Source organism: Periplaneta americana, chromosome 5 (genome assembly GCF_040183065.1).
Source record: "Periplaneta americana isolate PAMFEO1 chromosome 5, P.americana_PAMFEO1_priV1, whole genome shotgun sequence".
NCBI classification, from domain to species: domain Eukaryota; kingdom Metazoa; phylum Arthropoda; class Insecta; order Blattodea; family Blattidae; genus Periplaneta; species Periplaneta americana.
In genome coordinates, this window is record NC_091121.1 from 124,960,290 (window position 1) to 124,985,870 (window position 25,581).

At 34.9% G+C, this 25,581-nt stretch overlaps 1 protein-coding gene across 2 annotated transcripts in view; it reads left to right on the top strand.

Moving 5' to 3' along the window:
- Positions 1–23,201, top strand: part of LOC138700153 (U3 small nucleolar RNA-associated protein 25 homolog) — a 73,672-nt gene extending 50,471 nt beyond the window's left edge. For both annotated transcript variants that reach the window (XM_069826538.1, XM_069826537.1), the window contains 2 exons: positions 4,669–4,845; positions 22,923–23,201. In XM_069826538.1, coding sequence (XP_069682639.1) covers positions 4,669–4,845; positions 22,923–23,087 — 342 coding nt within the window. In that variant the 3' untranslated portion in view covers positions 23,088–23,201. The remainder of the gene's footprint in view (positions 1–4,668; positions 4,846–22,922) is intronic.
- Positions 23,202–25,581: the final 2,380 nt, after the last annotated feature.

A 25,581-nucleotide genomic window follows, 5' to 3' on the forward strand; every position in this document is an offset into this window, starting at 1 on the left:
TTTGCCATTTGGGTAAGAAACAGATGTAATAAAAGAAAGATAAAATTTGCTTAGAAGAGCTTTCTGAGGTCATTGTTTGCATATACTCTTCATATATGTGTGTGCATGCATGTGCTCGCAATAATCTAAGTGAAATTACTGTAAAACAGAAGAAATCAGTGATAATTTATTTCAGACCATCCCCAGGAAGAGACTGCGTTTGTACTAGTATTTTAACGTTGGTTTTTGTTGTTATTTGTATACACATTCGATTTTTTTCCTATTATTTTATTTTTTTCTGTTATTGTGTTTGTGATCATATGTGGAGAGTAAGAGGAAGACAAAAAATAGGCAAGATTGAAGAAAGTTGGGTTTGCAGTGAAAGACCTGCCTTTGGGCAGGAAATTGTGAATGAATGAAAGAATGAATTGTATTTATATTTCTGGTGGTGTGGAAGAGAAGACCTAATGGTCTTAATTACATCCGAGTAATTTAATAAAATATAATGGTATACCGTTTTCATTGCTAGTTTTAAATTAAAAAGCTAGTTAACAAATATAGTTTATGTTTAATGTACTTACAGATGTGCGCAGATCATTTCATTTGGGTAGCCTACCAGTATGTCTCAAGGCAATTATAAAGTGCTGTTAATTATAACATGTTATGAATTCTCATGTGTCAAATATGTGCAATAAAATCATCTAAACTACTCAAAAATGAATAGGGATATTCCAATCAAAATAAAAAATCTTAATCACTTGTTATTTATTCTTACATATAATTAAATAATAAACTGAGTTGAAGGTTTTCTAGGGTATTTGTTACACAATACTACCAAACAAAAAGAAAAAAAGAACCAGAAACAAAAGTTGGGATATATCTGTGTTAAGTATTTATTATAATAAAAACAATAATGACAGGTTTTTGTCACATTAGTAATGAGTTGTATTTCCTCGGACATTTGCAACAGCTTGACATCTCTCTGGCATTCTTAGAATGCAATTATCAATATGGTTTTGTGGTATTTCATTAATTCTATGGGTAGTATCTCTGCAAGTTCTCTGATGGTAGCTGGGTGTGGTAGATGGTTGTCAAGTTGTCTCTGAAGCAAATATCAGACATGTTCAATTTCATTTAGGTTTGGGAACCGAGCTGGAAGTGGAAGATGATTGATCTGAAGGTCTTCCAGGGCTTCCATGACTACTGCAGCTCGATGTGCATGTGCATTATCATCAAGAAATATAAAATTCTCTTGACCAACAGCATCACGCCTGTTCGAAATGTACTCCCTCACCATCTCCTCTGCATACATTTGACATAACTACTCGCAAACTGCGATTACCAGCAGACCTGTTTACTCTCTGACATCTGTTGTCATTAAAGAGGCAGAATCTGGACTCGTCAGTAAAAAGGACATTTCTCCAAAGAATACCTTTTTCGATCCTCTGATTGACCCACGCTAATCTTATCTGCGATGGATTAGTTCAAGTGCTAGACATTGCAGCAGTCTATAGGACATCAAACATTCTTCCCTGAGTCTATTTCTAATTGTTTGATCGGATACCAAAAGGCCAGTGACATTCTGAAGGTCTTGATGTATATGTCTAGCTATAGCAAATGGTGTTCTTCTTGCTTGAATGATGATGTGACAGTTCTGTCGAGGAGTAGTCTTAAGATTTGATCCACTGCCAGGTCTTCTGGTTACCAAACCTGTCTCCCGAAAACGAGAAAGTACTCTAGAAATCATACTCTGGGATGTACCTGTCAAATCTGCTATATCAACCTGACATTAACCTCGCTGCTCTAATCGAACTACCATTTCTACCTGACCACTTGACAGATGATGCCTCTGCATGTTAATTCAAAGAATATTAATGAAAAACAGTAATCTTGTTGTTAAAACACAATTAAAAATTAAATTAGAACTTGGATGTGTGAAATCTGATGGCACAAAGTCTAATTATTTACAAATAAACAGTTGAATTAGGCTTCATCGATACATTGTATTACTTGGAACCTGTAGTAGCATTTCCAGTTGTTTTATTTCGTTTACTATTTATCGTGATGAGAAACTTATTCAAAATTCCTAGCCCATTAAGAGCATCAAATCACCAACACTAAATCTTCCTATGACTAATTAATTTCGAACTATACACAAGAAACATTGAAGAAAATAAAAGATACCTCTTACACAAAGCTGGAAATATTTTTTTAGTGATAATTATTATGACAGACTGGTCCAAAACTAAGTTTTTGTCTGCCTCTCGAAGCAAAAAAAGTTTGTATAATGTTGTCGTGTGTAATATCCTCAAATAGATTTTAAATAGAATCCTTCAATTTCTATTTTAACGTTAATTATATGTAATTCTTTTTTTAATGGAGGACGAATCATTAGTGGGGTGTCCAGACACCGCAGCACCCCCTCTATGCAGGTCTGTGGATACACTATTTGAAAAATAGGGAGAAGAACCTTATCTATGAGAAGAGCCACTTATCATAAATAGCTTAAATTTCTTAAAATTAAACTAAAATATCTATGTGATAATATTAATTTTTGATCCTACAGAATTCTCTGTTATGGTTATTTTACTAATAGCGGAGAAAAATTTGTTCTGGCACTGGGGATGGAACCCAGGACCGCCAGTTCGGTGCACTGAGTGTTCTATCATTGAGCTACGCCGAAGTTCAATCCACAGCACCGGTTCGAATTCTTCTCCTTTGGTTTTTTCCTTTATTGTTCTACTCCATGTTCGACATAATGTCATACAGAAGCACACTCATATGAGTGACCTGGGCGGCTGGGAACTATCAGTTATGTACTAGTACACGAATAATCTATATGATAATATTATTAATTTTTGATCCTCAGAATTCTCTGTTGTGGCTATCTTATTAATCGCGGAGAAAAATTTTATTTGCTCTGGCACTGGAAATCAAACCCAGATCCCCCATTCTATGCACAACAGAGAATTCTGTAGAATAAAAAATGAATAATACCATCACATAGATTATTCGTCTAACAGTAAATAACTGTTGGTTCTCAGCAACCCAAGTCACTCATATAAGTGCACTCTTGTATGATAACATAATATATGTCGAACATGGATAGACCAATAAGGGAAAAAAGCCACCTTTCAATTCGTCCCTGGAAAAGAGAGTGGTGTGAAGACATGTTATGAATGAAGGAGAATAGGCTTCCAAAAATGTTTCTGAATTATTAGCCTGAAGAAGAAATGGGTATTTGTATACCTAGAGTATACTGGAAAAACGATCTCTCTTGATGGTAGAAGTAGTTCCTAATATATTTCAGTTTAATCAGTTTAGACCAGAACAGTTCATGATAATCTTCATAAAAAAAATGATAATTTAAAAAGTGTGTGTATGTATTCAATGCCTACCTGCTTCGCTTGCGTGATTCAGATTCCACATACTGCAGATAGATGGCAGGACTGTGACCCATTTTCAAGTTGCACACCACTTCGATGGGCCATGTTATGCATGATGTGTATCTATGAAGAGTTATGTCATGTACTATGGTGAATGTATGTGTATGTGTAAGTGTAGTGTAGGGAATGGGTGAGGATGATGATGGTGAGGAAGGGAGAAGAGGAAACTCAGTGACAGCATGTAGCCTACTCCTGTCGAACTGCATCATTGGGATCGCCAGGCTTAACGTCCCCATCCAATGAATGAATCACTATCAACAGTGACATAATATATCTTCTCTTCATAATTTTGCACTGCAGAGAGATTTGGCATTTAATCCAGGCATATTAGTGCACAATTTAGTGATTAGAAGTTGTGCACTGCCATCTCTCCTAGTCCCGAGGCAGAAATTTTACATAAAAATTTCTGACTCAGCTGGGAATCGAACCCGGGCCAGCTAATCTGAAGGCAGACATGCTACCACAGAGCAAACTCGGCGGACTACTTAAAAAGTTCTCTTTGCAGTTTTTCATATATAAGTGAATTGTACTTCAGTTCAAATTGTGTAGTGAATTTACTAGTAGTGGGCCAGTTGAACTCAAATATCATCTCTCCTAGTCCCGAGGCAGAAATTTTACAAAAAAATTTCTGACTCAGCTGGGAATCGAACCCAGGCCAGCTAATCTGAAGGCAGACATGCTACCACAGGGCAAACTTGGCGGACTACTTAAAAAGTTCTCTTTGCAGTTTTTCATATATAAGTGAATTGTACTTCAGTTCAAATTGTGTAGTGAATTTACTAGTAGTGGGCCAGTTGAACTCAAATATCTGAAATAAACTTTTATTTACTTGAAACAAGTAAACAAAACAGAACCACATTCAAATAAATTCAACACTTTATTGAAGATAAGATATATATTTTCTGTTTTTTCATGAATAACTAATTAAATATGTAAACGTATGTATGACCATCAGTGAAATTTTACCACATCTTTACAAATTTAACGTTATCCTATTTATTATGCTCATTGAGCCTCATCTCGATTTCATATATTATTTCTTTGCACCATCACGATATTTGTTTATTCTGACAAAGTAGAGAATTTCTTTGTAAATTTCTGTTACTGATGGTAATGTTTCTGATGTTGTATTATATGTATCTGCCTGAAATGTAAGATATAGTTTACCCACTTCTTTTCTTTTATGTGGAATGTTACAATCCAGATATATTTAATGTATTTCTTGTATGTTTTTGTCCTGAAGGAAGGGAAGATAGCAAGAGCAAGAGATATGTTTTTCCATGATGAAGTCCATTTTTTGCTCTATAGTGAGAGATTTCACTTCTTCAGACGTCCTTCCATCAAGGGAATTCTTCATATTCTGTTCTACAAGCCACCAACATTTCCACATTTCTACAGTGAAATGTGCAACTTGATTCGAGTAAGCATTGTATTAGGTATTGTTATTCTTTGATGTACTTGGCAAATTCTGAAATTACCAGATTGTAAATGAAGATTATTTCAACTTTTGCATTTCATATGAGGATGACTGGGGGGACTAAGAAGTGTTAGACTAGAAGTCTTTCTCAGTGAGCATTGAAAGGTACCTGACCACCACTAATCAATAGTGTTCGTGTAAGTTTGGCTTCATTAGTTATTACTTTTATGAATAGATGGCGCAAATGAGTCAGTGTCGCATTATAGAATTAAAAATTTCATCCCATTCTGCTTGATTAAAAAAAATGCGAGATTTAGCAGCAAACAGAGAGAGTAAATGTGCCTCAACTTCTAAGTCTAGTTATGACATTTAATACATTATAATTCTAAAGTTGTCTTCTGAAATAAAGAATGGACAGTATTTTCTAGGACCAATATAGGGAACAATAAGTAACATATTTCAATGTCAATCTCATGGTCCATTTTTATTTCATTCCATCTGATGGACAGCTGAATTGGAAGATGGGGGGGAAGTTTATGACTGCCAAGTCGGTTCATGTCTGAAGTTGATGAGATAAGACATATCGTCCCTTTTTGAAATGTCTACAATGCAACCTAAGGTGATTTCACTAGTATAATTAGAGGCTATAACAACAGGCAGAATAATGAAGATGCGTACCCAGATTCCTTTCTTATCCTTTCCAAATTTTTGCATCAGTAGCGATCCTGTGAGAAGTATGTATATACCATGTGTTTCAGACCACCTGTATCAGCATTTTTTCTCTAAAACTATATGATACTGGTTGTCATAAAAAAAAATTTTGATAACCAAAACCTATGTAAAGAATCGATTGGTGGTAGTACTATTTCCCGTAACAAACCGGAAGTAGCACTACATGTGGTCAACTTCGAAATTTCAAATGAGAACATGGGTCATGAAGGTACCATTTGAAACTACTTTTAAAAAGAAACAACTTTTACCGAAATTTTTTTTCTAACTTTTATTGTATGGTATCTTCTGAGAAATACTGTATGTTGTTTATGTACGTACACTCTTCATAGTAAGTCTTAAAATTGTACGCCACCCTGTGCTAAACAATGTTCTGATCACCACCTAACATCCGTGATTGCACTTCAGCACAGCTGAGAGACCCATAGGCTTCTCTAATCCTTTGTTCCATGTCTTCTCTATTATGTGCTGCAGATTAGTTCCATGGCATCTAACTTAAGAATGTATGGAGGATCATTTTTGGAATGATTTCATGGATAACAAATTTCAGTTGGTATTGCGAAACCAATGCATGTGTTTGTTTGTTTGTTTCATAGTAATAGACTATTCTGCCAGAAACACTACAACAATTTAAACAAAACTGGCAGAGCCACAGTTATCATTTGAGCAACGAAAGTGAATTCTTAAATGCTATTGGAAAATAGAATCTGTGAGTGAAGTATGATGGTGCTGGATTGTTGTTTAGTCAACTGTCCGAAGACAGACACCACTAATGAGGCAACTAGGCCAAGAAATAATGGGTAGGGTGGCCAGTTTCTTCCCCTCCATTGCATACATCGCCGACTAGCTACATATTACACTAATCAGACTTCAGATATACCATCAAGTGAGATGTACTGCCTGATAATAGATGTAGTACATGTCAGCCGAACTTTAGATTTAACTCCTATGTATTTTTACGTGAGAGGTATATTGAAGGACACTTGCACACCATAAAATCAGGAACACTTTAGAACATGAAACACGAAATTGGGAATTCCTGTGCTGCTATTCCACTACAAACAATACATTCTGTATGTCGCTCTGTTTATGTCATTGTGTAGATGATAATCATTTTAAACATTTACTAGCCATACCTGTGCACTTTGCTGCACTTTTTTGAAATAAATATAATTGACTTAAATCTGTTATATTGTTATTATTTAGTGAATAATAGTGTGACAGCCACCTCGAGACTCGAACACGCTTCCCGCAAGAGAGCAGGTCGCGCGTGAGTCGACACGGGCTCCACGGAGCACTGGGGGATGGCGCGCGGCTTGGAGAGGCGAGGGGAGGTTGCGCGCGCATCTGCTGCTTGCCTAGAGAGGCCGAGAAGTCCGTCGAAGTCGAAATATCGAGAACTCGTACTTTCCAGAAACTGTGGTGTGAGTATAAATTACGCACGCGAGTGAACTTGGGACAATCATCCAGTCAGTCAGTAAGCCAGTATTGTGTAGCAGTGAAGCCAGCTTTGAGACCAGAGCGCGACTTGAGTTGTGTCCGTAACTGTAGAGCCTGAAGCCCAGAGTTCCGAGTGCAGTGGACCGCAGTTGGGGGACCTGAGTTCGAAGTTCAGCGGATCGTCTCTGAAGGTCTGTGGTTCGAGATTCTGTGAACGCGAGTGACTGAGCTAGAAGAACTAGCCAAGACAAACGAGCTGTGAACTGAGAACTGACCGTTCTGTGTTGTAAATAGTGCTTTGTAAATATTAGTTAAGATTAACAGTTCATTGTTGTTCGTAATAGTCCAAATAAATTGTCATTGTCGTCAGTGGAGTGCACTAACGAATACTGTGTTACTGTGTGGAGAGCAAATCCTATTATTGAGATAATAAAGTTACATTGTTGTTCAGTATCAAAATTTGCAATAGCTTATTATATGTTGTAAGTCATTTGCTCTGAATTATTTTCAAAGTTGTTTTTAAAACTATGAATGTAACTGTTGTTATTATGCAATATTTTGTGGAGTTGATCAATCAATTCTACTTTTAAGCTTGGTACTATATTAGACCTAACAGACAATTAGTCAGCATTTGAAACAAAATATAGTCTACTTGTAAGAACTAAGGGGTTTTACTCTTAGTTGGTAGAAGATTTCCGATTAAATAATAAGCCTATGCTTGAACTTTAAATGTTGGCATAAAATTGACTTCATGATATTTCTTTTGCACCTAATGATGCCATATGGAGTAAGGTGTTGTACTGTTTTATGTTATTTAAAAAGTGTGCTGATAATGGATATCCTTTTGTAACAGTAGCGGTTATTCAAGTGAAGTAGGTGAGGGCCACCTTCACCCTTTTTTTCGTGCTTTAATAAAATAATTATATTTCATCATTAAATTAAAATAAAATGCATTCCTCACTAAACCTATTTTGCTGTACTTTTTAATCTGTCTTGTTCAGCTTATGGAGTACTTCAGAAGAATCCCTCACCAGTCAGGCCACATGGCTAGCAGACGAGGTAGTGAGGGATGTGGATGCTGAAGGTACGAAGGAGACTTTCCTTTTCGCCTTCAGTAAACAAACCCAATTGCCATGATAACAACTTGCTTACTGTGAATTTCTTACCCTTTCCACGAGGCTATTATGAACGTCTGTTGAAGAGCCGTTCATCTGATTTCTCTCTTTTCGGAAAACAGAATTGCTTTCTCGAACGAACATTGGACCAGAGTGGACAACTAATATATTGCAACTAAATAAGAAAACATAAAATATTGTGTAAAGAAATTAAATATTGTTTAAATTTAAGGTATATTTCGGTATTTTTTTAAAGTTAACATCTCTTGAATATTATGTTTTGTGTAGATTTTGGAATATTTTGAGTAATATGTAATAAAGAAAGGTGACATAAAATTTGAAACTAAATTGTAGTCTATATGTATTCATTGTCGTGGCAAGTGCAGTGAAGTGTTACAGTGTTAGCAAGTGTATTAATATGATGAAAACATGAATCCATTAAAATGATATAGTGTGTAATCTTTTGGAGACACTGTTCTCTCGTTGTTCTGCAGAAGTGAACAAGATATTTTAAAATATGGCAGACCGACACATCACGTTAATATAATTGTGGAGTGAAGTGTAAGGTAAAAAATTTGAAAGCAATCTGAGAAACGTAATTTTATTCCTACTGATTTATTCGTGGTGTTTGATTTTTTAAGGCAATGCATAGGTGAAAATCCTAAAATTTGTATATATTAACCTATGAACTTCAAATTTTTACCAGATCATGAAAATGCAATTTTAATACAACACACTAAATTGCATTGATGTATAATGTACCATCCTGAGATATTAATTTTTTATTAAATTTTTAATCGCTAAATTTATATTTCATCAATATGCATCATGTGATGAACGGTTTCAAATTCCTATTAATATTAAATTTAATACAGTACATTTAATATTTGCCTCACAAGACAACTATAAACAAACTGATTTGGGATTTTAAGAAACTGTTGTTACTTTTCTATGAAAAATGTGTAAATATTGATGACTTTTTTTTCGCATTTTATATTACTTGCCAAAGATTTTTTAAAATTATATGATCTTTATTTAGCACTATGGAAAAAAGGCCAAATCAGATTTTTAGTTCAGTATTTATACACAATTCCTGAAAATTTAAAGACAATTGCATGAAAACTGTATTGCGTAGTGGATTTTGAATGCAACAAAATGCTGAAAAACATATTAGAGAAAATGAATTTCAAAATTCAAATGTGAAAAACTGTACATTACCATCATCTTTATCTCTGATTGAGGTTCTGGCTGATGTGTACTTCTATTATTAGGCAGTACAAACACTTGATGGTATACCTTAGAGCAGTGGTCGTCAACTTGATGCCCTGTGACGTCATCTCAGGCAGCTCTGAAGCCCGCTGCGCTTGTTTCGCTGCCGCGGGCACAGTGGAGGCTTGCGATGGTGGCTGCTTTTTCGTGATAATGAATGTTTCTCATAGTGATCAAATTAAACTTAAAGTAATGTGAATGCCTAATACTGGTATTTACTTGTATGAAAGCAATTGGTTGATAAGTTAGGGATGAAATGAAAGCTGAATAAAACTAAATACTATACTGCATTTTAAATTTCTACTTTTTCTTTTCATTTTGTTAATGCATGACCATTAGTAGAAATATTTCCTGATCTTCTGTAATGCTAACTTTACGAGATTTTTAGCCTCTTTATTGCGTACTGATTGCTTAATATTATGCACTATGATCTGGGCAGTGCATGGACTGAGAAAATTTTGTAGATTGTAGTCAGATGAATTAGCTAGTTCTGTGGTGGGATTTACTTATTTTCATTAAAGAAAACAATGTTCGTATATGTATGTGGATCCAAACATGCACAGTCTGTCGAAAGCTGCTGATGAAGCCTGAGAAATCTGACTAGGCCTAATGGAAAATGTGAATAAAAATCACACTGACTTTTTCCTGTTTTTATACAGTACGTATATAACCTTCAGTTCATTATCACACTATCAGTCTGTCAGTCCTATCTGCAGCTAAGCAGGAGCACAATCTACATCCACAGCAGATGGGTCTGTGATAGAGATAGGGAAAAATAACATAACAGTACTTTCGAAACAGTTCCGAGAAAATAACAGTTCCAGAAAAAGAACTATAGGTCGGAACACACTGTTCCAAATTAACAGTAGGAGTTTCTGACACAATCTTTCTCATAGGAACTGGAGTACTGTGTAACGTACCGTCCAATTATCTTGTCTGGAACACTCCAGATACTCTCTCAGAGACCATAACAGTTCCAGCCTAAATATTCTCCTTGGGTGTACATTGTTCCTTCAGAATTGAGTATGTTGGAAGGAGAGCGAAATTTTTTACTACAATGAATTTGCAGGGCACGTTTCAATATTAAATAATCAATCTGATTGGCGAATCAGCTTCAGTTACATTGTTTGCTATTAATATAGCAATAAAAATGAAAAAAAAATCAAATTGTGAGATTGTGCCTATTATTATTATTATTATTATTATTATTATTATTATTATTATTACTACCACTACTATTTCAAAGTCACTGTTTTACTATATAAAATTTAAAAAAATTACACAAATTTATATACCACACTGTATTGTGTTATAAAATTTGTTTATTGTAACATATCTGCCTTCTGAAGGATACACTGGAAGGAATGGTGAACGGGAGAAGAGTTTGGGGCAGAAGAATATATCAGATGATAGACGATATTAAGATATTATATGGGTCATATGCAGAGACTAAGAGGAAGGCAGAAAATAGACTGGAGAATGATGGATTTGCAGTGAAATACCTGCCCTTGGGCAGAACACTATGAATGAATGACTATGGTAACAACAGTGCAAATGTAGTCCAACAAATCTCAATGTTTATTACAAATAAATTAAGGTTTAATAGAGACTAATATCACGTAGTAGTAATACCCCTTATTTAACAGGAGGAATAATCAAATTATTGCGATGTTTTATGGTTTGTATAAATTATTGTTACACCTGGCTGTAACAGCTGTTGTGGTTCGAATTGCATTATGGTCTAAGATTTTTGAAAACGGAACTAGTTCTGAAACAATATAAAATTTTGGTGATTATTACGTTATGTCAGACGCTTGCTGTTATTTCTGAACTGTTCTTTGGAACTAGTACTTTCTTAGAAACGAAACTCTTGGAAAAGTTCCAGAAAAAGAACGATTTTTCCCAACGCTAGGCTATGAAAATCTTGAAATATGACATAATACATTCAACTCTTGAAACTGTGAAAGACATAGCCTACTACTTCTATTCAACATTGCAGCTAGCTTCTGCCAAGAGCCGCTACTGAATGGGAGATAGGCTTGTATAATGACGAGCACAAGATAATGCACGCTTGCCCCGCACGGAAGCAGTGCTGAGCGCCCCATGCCCGTTTTCAGTCTAGTTGACAATCACTGCCTTAGAGGAAGAACAGTAATTATTGTTTGTATACATCTGAAGACTGATTGGTGCAATATGTGGCTAGTTGGCGATGTATGCAATGGAGGGGGAAAGGAACTGGCCATCGTACTCCATTATCTCCTGGCTTAGTTGCTTCATGAGTGATGCCTTGTTGGTATCACTTGTGAGGTTCAGACCTATCTTTGGACAGTTGACTAAACAACAACAATCATCATCCTGTTGCTCTAGAACTTTCCAGAGGAGGGTGCCATATTAAAATAGAAAGTTTATTCATAATAAAATGCTGAAAAGCTAAAAAACATATTTTTCCATGTTTCACCAAAATTTTATCGATGTATTGCCTTAAGTTTTCTATTCAACAGAATATTGCTTTGACTTATGTGTAGCTGCATGATATTACTGTATATTGGAAGTCGCATGTTCTGAAGTTGATTAAAAATACAAATACAGTTTATGAATATGATTGTGATTTTGCATTTTGTTATGGGAAAGTAATATTTCTTCATTTCTTGTGTAAGCTTTTAATTTGATGTATTCTATAAAAAGTTGTGTTAGATTTTTATCTTTTTTATATCATGTGGACTTGTGGTAAGCCTATATTATCTTGTGTGGAAGTTTTGTTGGAAAAGTGAATTCTTCGGTGTTAAGGGGGCGTAATCTCCGAAAATGTTGCAAATTTGTATGTATTATATGCTGTGAATTTCATGAAATTTAAGAAAATTGTGAATATTCAATTCAGTATGACCACTGTACAGCTTACAAAATCATTCGCAACATCATCAATGACATTACGACTATCCATCGATTGTAGGAAATTACCTAGGATTCTATTGGCCTTCACCTAATTTATTTGGCATGAGCCACCATTGACCTATAATGGGGTGACCAGACGTCCTATTTTTAATGGGATTGTCCTGAGAAAAGTATGCTCGGGATGCTAAATATCTCTTTTTTTTTTTTTAATTGTGTTCCGTTTCCCTAAATTATTTTCTAAATTCTTTTTCTTTTATTTTATTTAATAATCACGTAAAACATTGATTAATTTTACACTGTTTCCGTCAGATGTCACCATAATGAATTGAATAAAGGCCATGTTAATCACAAAATGTCATTTCAAAAATGTGTCTTGCATAGACTTCTATTATTTCTCGAAGGAAAGGCTAGCACTTCTAAAGCAAATTCACTCATCAAAGAAGTATGATGCTTTGTAAGTTGATCTTCATGGAGAATGTTAAAATAGTTAAAAGTTAATATGAGAGAAACAAATTTGTTATGAAACAAGTTCAGAATACAGTGACATGGATATAATGTAAGGTCCAATAATCTTAAGTATTTTCAAACAGATAAGTTAACCTAATTAATACAGACTAGTAATATAAACAATTGTTATAATGACTTAAGCCAAGTATCCATGCTACTCTATTATGTACGTGCGTAATTATTATAGCCTAGTTATTGTGAACAGTGTAGTATTTATTACTTTAAAATAAAATGAAAATGACCTTTAAAATAAAATGAAAATGACCTTATTGCTCAATGACATTATATAAACACAAGTAATAATGAATGTTTAGATAAAATATTGATTCATGTCAACTTTAATAAGTGTCCTGTTTTTCTATTTTGAAAATCTGGTCACCCTATCCTATAAGTAAGTTGTTAATTGGTGGTGGGGGGGCTCTTGAATCTTAGGAGGAAAAACTTTTTCAGCAGCGCATCATAATCTGTTTGGCTCATTATCGCACTTTTTTTGCATTGAATTTATTGCATAGTTTATTCATTTTACCAATTTGAACACATTTCAAATGAATATAGTCAATATTTGGATCATAATGAAATGCCAAGCTAACATACTAAAGGGTGCGGCAAAACATCATCCCTAATTTAAAGTTTAAATAAAGAACAGATGGATCAAAATAAGGAAACTGTATTAATATGAATTGTATCCAAACAGTGGGAAATTTAGGTTTACAAGTGTTGCCATACCGATATCAAATGATATGCGCAAAACAACAAGAATTGAATAGCACATTGAATACACGGAATTGACATTCAATTAGTGCAAATTGTAATCTGTAACGAATTCCAACTATGCTGTGGACGGGTGAAGAACGTGCTTACACTGTGGTATCGTTTCTGGTAAGTGGTAATTCCGTTGTCACTGCTCAGATGTTTCCCGGACGCTTAATTTCTTCACGTGGCGACGGCCCCTGGCCAGCACGATCACCAGACCTTGCACCCTGCGATTTTTTTCTATGGGGGCATCTTAAGGCTGAGGTGTTCAAACATCGGCCGAGGACTTTGCCAGACCTAAGAAATACAATACAGAAAGAAATTGGTCTTATTCCTCAAGAAATGATAGAGTGATTCAGAATTTCCGAAGTCGCATTCAACAATGCATTGATAGTGAAGGACACTACTTGAGAGACACGTTATTCAAAAAATAAAAAATTCCCACTGTTAAGATACCATTCATATGAATAAAGTTTCCTTATTTTGATCCATTTATTTTTTATTTAAACTTTAAATTAGGGAGAATGTTTTGCCGCACCCTTTATTACTGCATAGTAAATCAATACATTCTCGTTCGTTAATTCTCTGAGAACGTTTAACGCTGTTTCCTCTTTCTCGAACCTGGTAAGTTCGAACTCTGTTATTGGCAAGTTTATCAAAGCGTTTGATGCTAGTTTCCCTTGGTCGAGATGTAGAAATGATTGCCTTGTTAGCTTGTAAACGAATCTCCCATTCTTCCTCACTCTCATTAAATCTTCGAATTTTGTTGGAGATTTTTGTTTTGTCATTTTGAAGTATGTGAGATATAAAAAACAATATCCCTGTCTACCTAACATTAACGTATAGAACTTTTTTTAGGTAATACTTACTTATTTACGGCTTTTAAGGAACCTGCAGGTTCATTGCCGCCCTCACATAAGCCCGTCATTGGTCCCTATCCTGTGCAAGATTAATCCAGTCTATCATAATATCCCACTTCCCTCAAATCCATTTTAATATTATCCTCCCATCTACGTCTCGGCCTCCCCAAAGGTCTTTTTCCCTCTGGCCTCCCAAATAACACTCTGTATGCATTTATGGATTCGCCCATATGTGCTACATGTCCTGTCCATCTCAAACATCTCGATTTAATGTTCCTAATTATGAAAGTTCGAATGTCTACTATACTAGTATGTCTCCGTTTATCTATCAAGAAGTGATCTATTTGGTTATGTGTCAATCCATCTGGAGAAGTCCAAGTATATTTATGTATATCCTTATGGGGAAATGTACTTTTGACAATTAAATTTTTTGGTGTCGCAAAGTTGATTAACCTAATTCTATTGTCATTACAGTACTAGTTATATGTAGGCTCTCTTTTCCAATAATTGGTTTAAAAATATTCTCCCGTCCTACTTTAGCATTGAAATCCCCCAATAAAATTATCATGTGATATCTAGATAATTGATCAAAAGTGTGTTCCAATTCCTCATAGAAGCTATCCTTTATATGATCGTCTTTCTCTTCTATAGGGGCGTGAGCATTTACAACTATGATATCGCACCAACTACCCTTAAGTACTAAATATGGTAACCTGTCACTGATAAATTCGATCTTTTTTACTGCTGATTTTATTCTTTTGTGAACAAAGAATCCTGTTCCTAATTGGTGATTATTGTTTCTTTCTCCATAATATAACAAATAATCTCCTATTTGTGATTACCATTCTCATCTAATCTAACCTCTTGTATTCTCACGAAGTCTATTCTGTATCTAGCTAGTTCTTTTGCTACTAATGTTACCCCTCCTGTTCTATATAGACTAGTTACGTTCCAAGTACCAAATCTCATAACCTTATTCCTTTGTTGTGGTCGTACCAGAGAATCAGTCCCATTCTGAGGCTTAGTGTATGGTTTCGTAACAAGCTGTTTTTTACGGTGATGGGTTGTTAGCCTTTTCCCAACCCTCAGGCTGGAGGACCACCCCTTATCGGCTGTCCACTACTGCTTATTCAATATATTCGCAGCTACCCTCCATATCTGGAGGCCGTCTCCTCTCTGCAACCTGAAGATGCACCATACTGTGGTGATAGGAATAGGTAATACTATCCAAAATTATTAACGTCGAATTTATACTTATCCACTAAAATGAACAAAGCACAAATCGAATTCAAAGCCTCACATGTACTACCATTCCTCTACGAGGCAGCGGAGCCTGGATGCTGTCTGCTATGATTTTCTCTAAAGTAGAGCACAACTGCACAGTGTCAACTAGTATATACAACATTCAAGATGGGACACATAATTTATTAATATCCAACCTACACTACAGAATAAGGTGCAACTTCGATATCCTCCCACACCACACATGGAAGAAAATATCTACTTAAATAACTGAATATACCTCAGAATTATAACACACTACTCTAGGGACACACTGTGGTCACTGAGAAAGTTATATACCGGTACTTGGTGGATAACAGTTCAGTATAGTGGACAGCACTCCATACTAAATAATTAGCAAAGTAACATATTAGCATGACTTGTGGGACATCCAAAACCCTGACCTCCACCCCACTGTGTGCGAGTCCTTATATGCTCGATCACTTATGGCCATATCACGATCACAATTAACTATGTATCTCATCATAACAACCTCATACAATACCAGATCAAAACCATAACGTAATTACATAATTAAAATATGAACATTGGGTCCATGGAGCATCCGTGTTTGGTAGAAGAATAAATTGTTTAACCTGTTTCTTAATTGAAATTATATTTAAATAATTAAAATACGATCATTTTGGTCCAGAAAGCACTCATTTGGTGTAAGGATAATTTCTTTAACATGTTTCTTAATTATTGGTATTACAGTGAAACCTGTCTAAAGCGGCCATCTGAAGTTACCTTGTAAAATGGCCGTTTTATGAGGTGGCCGTTGGATTAAGGTTGCGGTTTTTTTATGAATCAGCATGAAAATACTCAATTTCACTGACTTTGTAGGACTGTACGCGTACAACAATCATGCATATTAATGTCAGCCTTTTCCATTCTTGCAACTAGCCTTTTCAAAACTCGCTTGCGGTACCTCAGTTTAAATGACTGGATAATACCTTGATCAAGGGACTGGAAGTGTGATGTATTTGGGGGAAGAAACACCAATTTCACGGATCACATTGCAATTTTGTCGTTTAATCTTAGAACTGAAATCGCATAGCTAATTCTCAAACAATGATGATGTCATCCAAGCTTTATTGTTGGCAGTCCACTTCACCTCCAATAAGCCCATGTCAATATTTTTCAAACATCTCGGTTTTAATGATTTCCCTATCATTAAGAGTGGTTCCTTTTCTCCTGCAGCATTAAAAAAAAGAACAGGGTTATTCTGTCTTTTGCCAACTTCCCCCCTTTATACTCTTTTTTCTTAAAACTTAAGTTTTGTTAGGGAGGGCCCTGAAGAAAAAACTGTTTCGTCAACATTGTAAATGTCTCTGAGTTGATATTCCGCAAGAATTGAAGGCAGTCTATTTTTTCCATTCTTCAATAAATTGGTTGCACTGTCACCTCCTTCACCAGATACAGAACGAGATGCAATGTTAGCAGTTTTCTAAAGCACTCTAACCACCAATTACTAGCAACAAAATTTCTTACATTGAGTTCTTTGGCAATTTCAAGAGCTTTCTCTTGAAACATAAGCCCACTTATTGCCAATTTCTTCGCCCTCGCACACTTTAACCATTCGTAAATGAAATCATTCACATTACTAAACATAGATTCTCTCTTCCGCCCATTCTTTTAATATTTCATCTTTATTCTTAATTATACCGTTTATTTGTGTCTTTCCACATTTGAATATTTCTGCAATTTTTCTCGCAGATGTTTCCCTCTCACTTTCTTCAATCATTTTTCGTCTCACCTCTAAACTTAACACCATTCTAAATTTATTGTTAGACATGATTTCTCTCTCAAACTAACTTCACAGTTCCTCTGAATCAAGTGAATGAAAAGAAGAAAAATTCGTAAAAGCTGGTCCATATAGAGAAAGATAGAATGAGGAGAAAAAAAATTAAAAAAGATTCGAATGGTTAACTACCTAAAACATACTGTGACATTTTCGATAGAAAATGTCCGTGTTTCAATCCTTAAAAAACGAGTAAGAATTTATAGCTGTGCAGGGTCGGAGTGGAAAGTGACAAAAGAGTCATAAAACAGTAACCAACTAACCCCAAAGATATGGAGGGTGTACTGTTGTACACTTAGTTATTGCTTCCTGTCCTCTAACCATCGAAAAAATAGGTCAGACAGTATCCGTGAAAAGATTTTTTGTTGGACAGTGACTGTTATAGTCAGGTTCCAATCCAAATAGACCCCCGCCGCTGGTCGGCGCATGAGATGGCCACTAAATAAAGAGAGAATTTGTATTGATCTTATGGAAAATCCAATTGGTTCCAGAAAAAATTGGTCTTTTGGCCAGGTGGCCATTTAAATGAAGTGACCGTAAAGGCAGGTTTCACTGTATATGCAAATATTTAAAATAGGATCATTTGGTTCAGAGATCATCCACTTTTGATTCAAGGGTAATTCGTTTAACATTTTTTAAAATTAGTCTTGAATACATTCTTTAATAAGTCACTTCACACTAATGTCAATATAGCATGGATTGTGTATGAAGATAAATTTTTGTGTTGGCCTCATGTGCATAATTGTTTATCTAAATATGAACGAATGAAAATGAACATGGTAAATAAATATTATTTTAAGAAACACAGGAAACAAATATGGGTAAATGATGAGCACAGGAACGTCATTTCGTGACAGTTAGGAAAATGACTTGGCTCCAGTAACCTCAACCTTACTCCATATGTAGTATATTTTTGGTCCAGGGAGAATATTCGTCTTTTTATGTGGACAAAATAAAGTTCAAGTACACCTATGCATTACTGTGGCTCACTCAAGTATGTAATCTATAGGCCCTACTAATAATTGAGACACTCAGAAGCAAAGTGATACAAGTGACATTTTTTAAAAGTGAGATAAGTGTATATTCTAAATCTTTAATGTCACTTCTGTTCAAAGAAAAAGTAATATAACTGTAGTTCCAATCAGTGCTGCTCCATATTGGCCTTACTCTTGTATTACAATGCATACAGAGTTTTGACTGAGAGGCAAACTAATACCAGTGCGTTGTTTACATATTGTTGTTGTGTTTCTTCTGTTTATGACTAATTCATTTGCCAGAAGGGAGAGAGGTAATATATTACAGATTTTGAAACATATTCGTGGAATGCCAGCACACATTGAGATGGACCAACTATACAATGATCCAATAACGATAAATTTTGCTAAGTGGAGCAACATGCAATATCTAAGGAATTCATTCCACCCACACACCACTCTTTGATAATCTGTAGCATTAGGATGGGTCTATAATAAGGACTGCAGAACGTGGATGTGGAAGAGAAAGTTCAAGGAATACTTGTGGTAGGAGTCCTACAGATGTATTTCATGTCAGAAACACAGATGTTGCAGCAGAGAGAGCTGTGACTTCTTCAGATGAGGCTAATGACGTAATGAACAGCGATTAAGACTGAATTTCATTTAAAATTAAAAATTTTCTTAACCCTCTTCTTTTAGAGTACCAAAAACCACATCAACTGTTGCCCTAGAAATTGAATATAATATTCAACCAATCAGAGACTATGTATTACAAAAGAATCTAAAAATACATTTAAAATTGCAAGCCTCATCCAGATCTCAGATGTTCTTCAAAACTGTTAGATGATATCCTGTGTAATTTCTACAAAATAAACAAAGAAGAAATACCAGTCTATATCACAGACACACTCATTGCTAAAACGAAATTCCTCCATGGAAATGGGTAATTCCAGAACATAGCATACAAATTCCAGGAAATCATTCCAAAAATGATCCTCAGTACATTCTTAAGTGAGATGCCATGGAACTAATCTGCAGCACATATAAGGATCACCTTCAAATTTATACAGATGGATCTATAAATCCTGATGTTGGGACATCAGGAGCAGGATATTATATTCCAAAATATCAAGAAAGTTACTTCATACCATGTTCATCCTCCTCCAGTCTTGACACTGAATTGTTAGCTATTGATGCTGCTCTTCAGTGTGTTACTCAAATTTCTGAAAAATCTACTTGCATACTTACCGACTCCAAGGGGGCTATATTTAATATAATGAAATATGTACCAAATCTATATGCACTTAGATTTATTCCAATTCAGAAACAACTAAGTAAACTAAAAAAATTCCAAAAGGAAGTAACATTTCAATGGATACCTAGTCATTGTGGTATACCTGGAAACGAGAAAGTCAATAACGTTGCAAAACAGGCAACATATTTGCAACCAAGACCTCTTCAAGTGATATCTCTATCCAATGCTTTTGCTTCAGTAAAGTCTCATTTTATAAACCTATGAATCAACAATTGGCTCTCTTCTGACAAAGGAAAAATTTTATAGTCCATTCAAAAGAAATCAAATGACCTAGAAATGTACAAAAACTTTCCCAGACATGTTCAAACATATTTAACAAGAGCCAGAACATCCATAAAACACAAAAGAAGTAAATTAAAATCATCAGTACCAGTTGCAGAAGACACAGCTCTGCAGTATATATTGACTACACCCGAACTCTGGGTACTAGCAACAGGCATCTATAATGAACACCGATCAAAATACCCCTCATTTCTCATGAAAAACAATAATTGAAAAGACTACAGTGGACTATAGTGGACTTTATGTTGTCAGCAAACAGCTGGATGTATCAAAATGATTGATTGATTCTTTCAGTTATACAGACACATTTTGTGTTATAATATGATAATAAGAAAGCTCAAATGCTGTTAAGACAGGATTGTTTCAATGTTGTAGCAGTGTTGTTATTCTTGCTTTAAATAATACACAAATACTGAAAATCGTTGCACTTATATTACTTCTCCACAAAGATATTTTCGTGGCAAAATAATACAAGTGACTCTAGGACCCTATTTTACCTCAACTGTTTTAGAATTCTATTCTAAAATTTCTATTTAGAAGTTAAAAAATATAGGTACCAAGATATACAACTGTAAATTTACAGCAACATAGTCCTGTAAGAGATTTTTTAATTTCCTTTTCAACTTCAAAGTCATTTATCTCAAAACTTACTAAATGTCACTTGTATCACTTTGCTTCTGAGTGCCTCAATTAAGTAATACAATATTTCGACAGTATATTAAGTTTTCTGTGCGTAAGGATCTGTTAATTTTTATTACCTTCTGGTTAATCCTACTCAGTCATCGACTCACTCAGGAGTTACCATAATGGCATTATAGCTATGTCCATCTAGAGAATCTACACTTTCCAAATTGTGAAAGAATTATCCAAATCATTTACGTAGGTTCTGAGATTGCCTCGTACAAACACACTCTTTATATATTAATATTGATTAACATTTGTATATGCCTATCATAGAATACAATTATATCCGTACAAAATAGTGTTAAATGAATATGTTCCATTTGTTATGCAAGATCACCTTTAATAAACATAGTGTCATTTGTTTTCATTTCATTATAATGAAGTGTGTTAGCGTCACATTTGATCCGAAGAACGTGGGAGGGAGCAAACCTGTAAAGTGCAAGGTAAAACGTGGCAGTTTAGATCTGTAATCTCCAGCATATTGCACTCATATAACTTATATTAATTAATGACATGCACACAATCATCATTTTATTTTACTAACCTGTGTTAAAGTAGTTGCTGAAAGTGGTATCCATTAGCATTCAGTTATTCCCGACATCTTTTGATGGACTTTGTATTTACACCCAAAAGTTATCAGACAATTGTTAAAAATACTGTGCGAGTATTTGCATATGATACCTCCCTGAATTTACAGTATCTTAAAAAAATATGGGTCCTATTACTCGATTTCTTGTTACAGCACAACACACACCAATCTTTTCATCATACAGGTGAACTTCGTGAATTAATTGCGGATTTTCTGTGCACCAGAATCTATGTTCTGTGAATATACATAACCACGTAAATGAAATCATGCCTCATCAGAGAAAATGATTAAATGTGGATCAAGAATACCGTCAACATATTTTGTAAAACCCAATTACAGAAATTTACTCGACCTTTGTTGTCATACAGCTGTAATTCCTGAGCTACAGTAACTCTGTAAGGTTTCAATTTTAAAAGTTTAGTAGCCATTAGCTGAAGTTTTTGATACGCCTACTTCTTGTGCAGTATGACGTAAATATTTATTAGGAGAAGGTTCAAATGTTGCACCAATATCATCAGTCTTGCTTCTGTTAGAACCCTTTGTTTTGGCCTACGAATTTTAGAGTTCAGCGATTCTGTTTATCTTAATCTAATGGCAAGGTTTCGAACTGCACCTCTATTTGAAGGTCGAATACAGGGAATTTCTCTACAAGTTGCCTACACACTTGTCGGCATGAATCTGTTTTGACGTAAGTTTCACACATAAATATTCATTGTTGTAAATTTTTCAGCCGGCATTTCAATTATCTAAACAACTAATTTAATGCACAGCACACACACTTCAAACGTATTTAAAAGTACACAAGCACACACGTCTTCTATCACTAACATCTCAGACTGTATTAGGCTGTGACAATGACCAGTAACATGTAGGCCTGTGCAGCCATGAAGCATAAAGCAATCAGCGATTGGAATCTTTCGACGTTCTTCGATCAAGCGTGACGTGAACGCACTGTATTAGTCTGATTGAGGCGACACTAACATAAAATGCGTTGTTATTTTAAAACTCATACATTGGGTTAAATATCAGTCCTATCAAACTTTTGCATTGAATAAAACTTGCCGGAAACATCTTTTAGAGCAACTCTTGTAATGTAATATTTTTATAAAAATTCAATAATAAGCGAGGTATTTCAGTTTATTAACTTCAGGCCCCCTTATAACCCCACCCCCTTTTTAAGAAAATATTTTGAATGCCATATAGCCTAAAATCTAAGTTGGAACTAATGTATCTTACATATCAGTTTTCTTAGAAATCGATTCAGCCATTATCACGTGAAAAGATAAGAAACATACATACATACATACAGACAGACCTAGAAACAAAAATTTCAGAAATGAGATTTTTGGGCTCACGATAATTAATTGTACATGTTAACACCAATTATTTTTGCAAACGAAAATTACCAGAAAAATTTTGATTACAGTTTTATTGTTAGTATAGATAAGCTTAAGTTAACCAACACATATGCTCATTTAACTCATTAAAACAAATGATAAATATGCGTACATTATTTTGGGACACTCTGGAGATATGTGATAGAAATAAAGTTAAGACTTACATGTATTATGTATTGCACTTATTTACAGGTTACAAATCAAAATCAACAGTCTGGAGTTGAGAGTAACACGACAGTAACAGTGCTGTATTCAAAGTATGATGTTCAACAGGTGGCTGCTATTGTTGGAACAGACCGTGCTGCACGAATGGTGAACTCTGAAAGAAATGTACATATGTTCATGACTGGAGAATGAACTCATACATATATTTATATTTATATTGTGTATTCATTTGTAATGAATAAATGTTAAGTACTGTATACATTTTATAATTATTCCTTATAATAAAAATAGTTTACCAAAATCCAATATGCAGGGTTATGAGATATTGAACAGTGTCTATCCAAGTTTATCTGTGTTTATAATAATTAAAATTCTAAGCTATATTAATATTTCGACGGCTTAGTGTCAAAGGACACAAAGTCCAAAAATCGACTTTTTGAGTTATTTATAATATGTTGTACAAAGTAGCCTTTATACAGTGTGAAACTAATGTGTCTCTACAAATAATTTTTTTTTTTATTTAGATAATGTTGTGTTAATTTAGACAGATGCTGAGTGTCAAACAACACTATCTAGACTTAGTTTTTTTTGACAGTAACAAAATATAGACTAGAAGAACACTGACTACCTAAACAGATATGAACTCTTGGACACATATCAATCAGGTTTTAGGACTTGACATAGTACAGCGACTGCACTGTTGGAAGTAATGGAAGACATCCGAAAAGCTATGGACGAACGTAAAATTACAATACTGACACTACTTGACTTCAGCAAAGCGTTTGACACTGTAAATATCGACTTACTGGCGAGAAAATTACGATCACTCCAACTATCAGAAAGCACAGTCTCTTGGTTCTCCTCTTATCTCAGCGAACGTCAGCAGTGTGTTTCCATTGGAAGTCGAACTTCCTCATGGCGTATCGTTGATTCTAGAATCCCACAGGGATCTGTTCTATCACCACTACTATTCACTATTTACGTAAATGACATCCCTTCGACTCTACTGCAATGTAAGCATCACCTTTATGCAGACGATTTACAAATCTATATCCATACAACCCCTGACTCACTCAATGACGCAATACACAATCTTAACGAGGACCTTCAATCCATATCTGCATGGGCCAGAAAGTTTGGTTTGACTCTCAATGCAAGAAAATCACAAGCAATCCTAATGGGACATCAACGTCTATTATGCAACGACACAATAATCCCTTATGCTTCCTGTGTTAAAAACCTTGGAGTTTACTTTGACATGCATTTAAACTGGAATTATCAAGTAATCCATATTATCAAAAAAGTGCTTTCCATACTACATTCCTTAAACAGCATTCGAAAATTCCTCCCGCAATCACTCAAGAAAATACTAGTGGAAACACTAGTAATGCCCCACTTCGATTATTGTGATTTGCTACTGACCAACCTCAATGTCAACCAGTCGCAAAGATTACGTGTTCATAATTCTTGTGTTCGCTTCGTCTGCGATGTCTGTCGTGCTGACCACATTACCCCATTCTTCCAAACTCTAAACTGGCTACGGCTTAACGAATGTAGAAATTTTCATTCTCTTGTTCTCCTTTTCCAAGTCCTTCACACCTCTACACCTACCTACCTTGCCTCCCGTTTCAGTTACCTGTCATCATATCATAATCTCTTCACATGCACGCAAAATAGCCTCATACTAGCCATACCAACACATAAGACTTCATCGTATTCATCATCATACACTGTCTCGCTTTTGCGCTTGTGGAATACCCTACCCAGTGACATCAGAGACTGTCGGAATTTAGTAGCGTTCAAAAGCAAACTTATTAAGCATTTTATCACTGCGTAGAGTAGGTTTAATTTTTACTTGGTTAATAAAAAAAAGGATTTCTCTCTTCTTAATTTTTACAATGAACTGTCTAGCTTTTATTAGTCTGTTAATTCTTTTAGTACTTTGATTTTTATTCTATTTGTAAATTCAATATTAATTGTAATTATAATTATAATTGTATTCTTTATATTGTAGTTGTAATCCCCTGGTAGAGGGAAAGAGAAGGCCTGAGGCCTTATCTCTACCAGGTTAAATAAATAAATAAATAAAATTAATAATAATAATAATAATAATAATAATAATAATAATAATAACAATAAGGAGAGGACACGCTCTGTATATCACCAAATTAAATAAGATTGTGTGAGATGAAAGTACAAGATGTACTGTTTAAAATCATACCTGGTATAGGTGACCAATGACCCTTCGTTTTGGAAATATTGGCTATTGTTTGTGACATACAGTAGCGTGCAAATTAATCCGAACACGACATATTTTTACATTTTCTGTCATTTTTGGCCTCACAGCTGCTCATACCGCTTTAATTGACATCTGTAGTACGTGTAATTCCATTGTTGAAGGTCTGTCATTATTTTTTTATAATATGTGACATTTTGCCTGTCGTTTTGTACTTAATAAGCATTTCAGTTGTGTTGAAAACTTAATACTGCAATCCTGTGTACATTCTGTCGTCTTCACAAGTGGATACAACTCCACGAAAACGGTCTAAAATTATAACATTAGCAGAGCATTCTTCTATGACACAGAGGCAAATTGCTGCAGAATGTCACATCGGTTTGGCTACTGTTAATTCGATCATAAAACGATACAGGGAGACTGGATCCATCACACCCCAGAAAAAAGGAA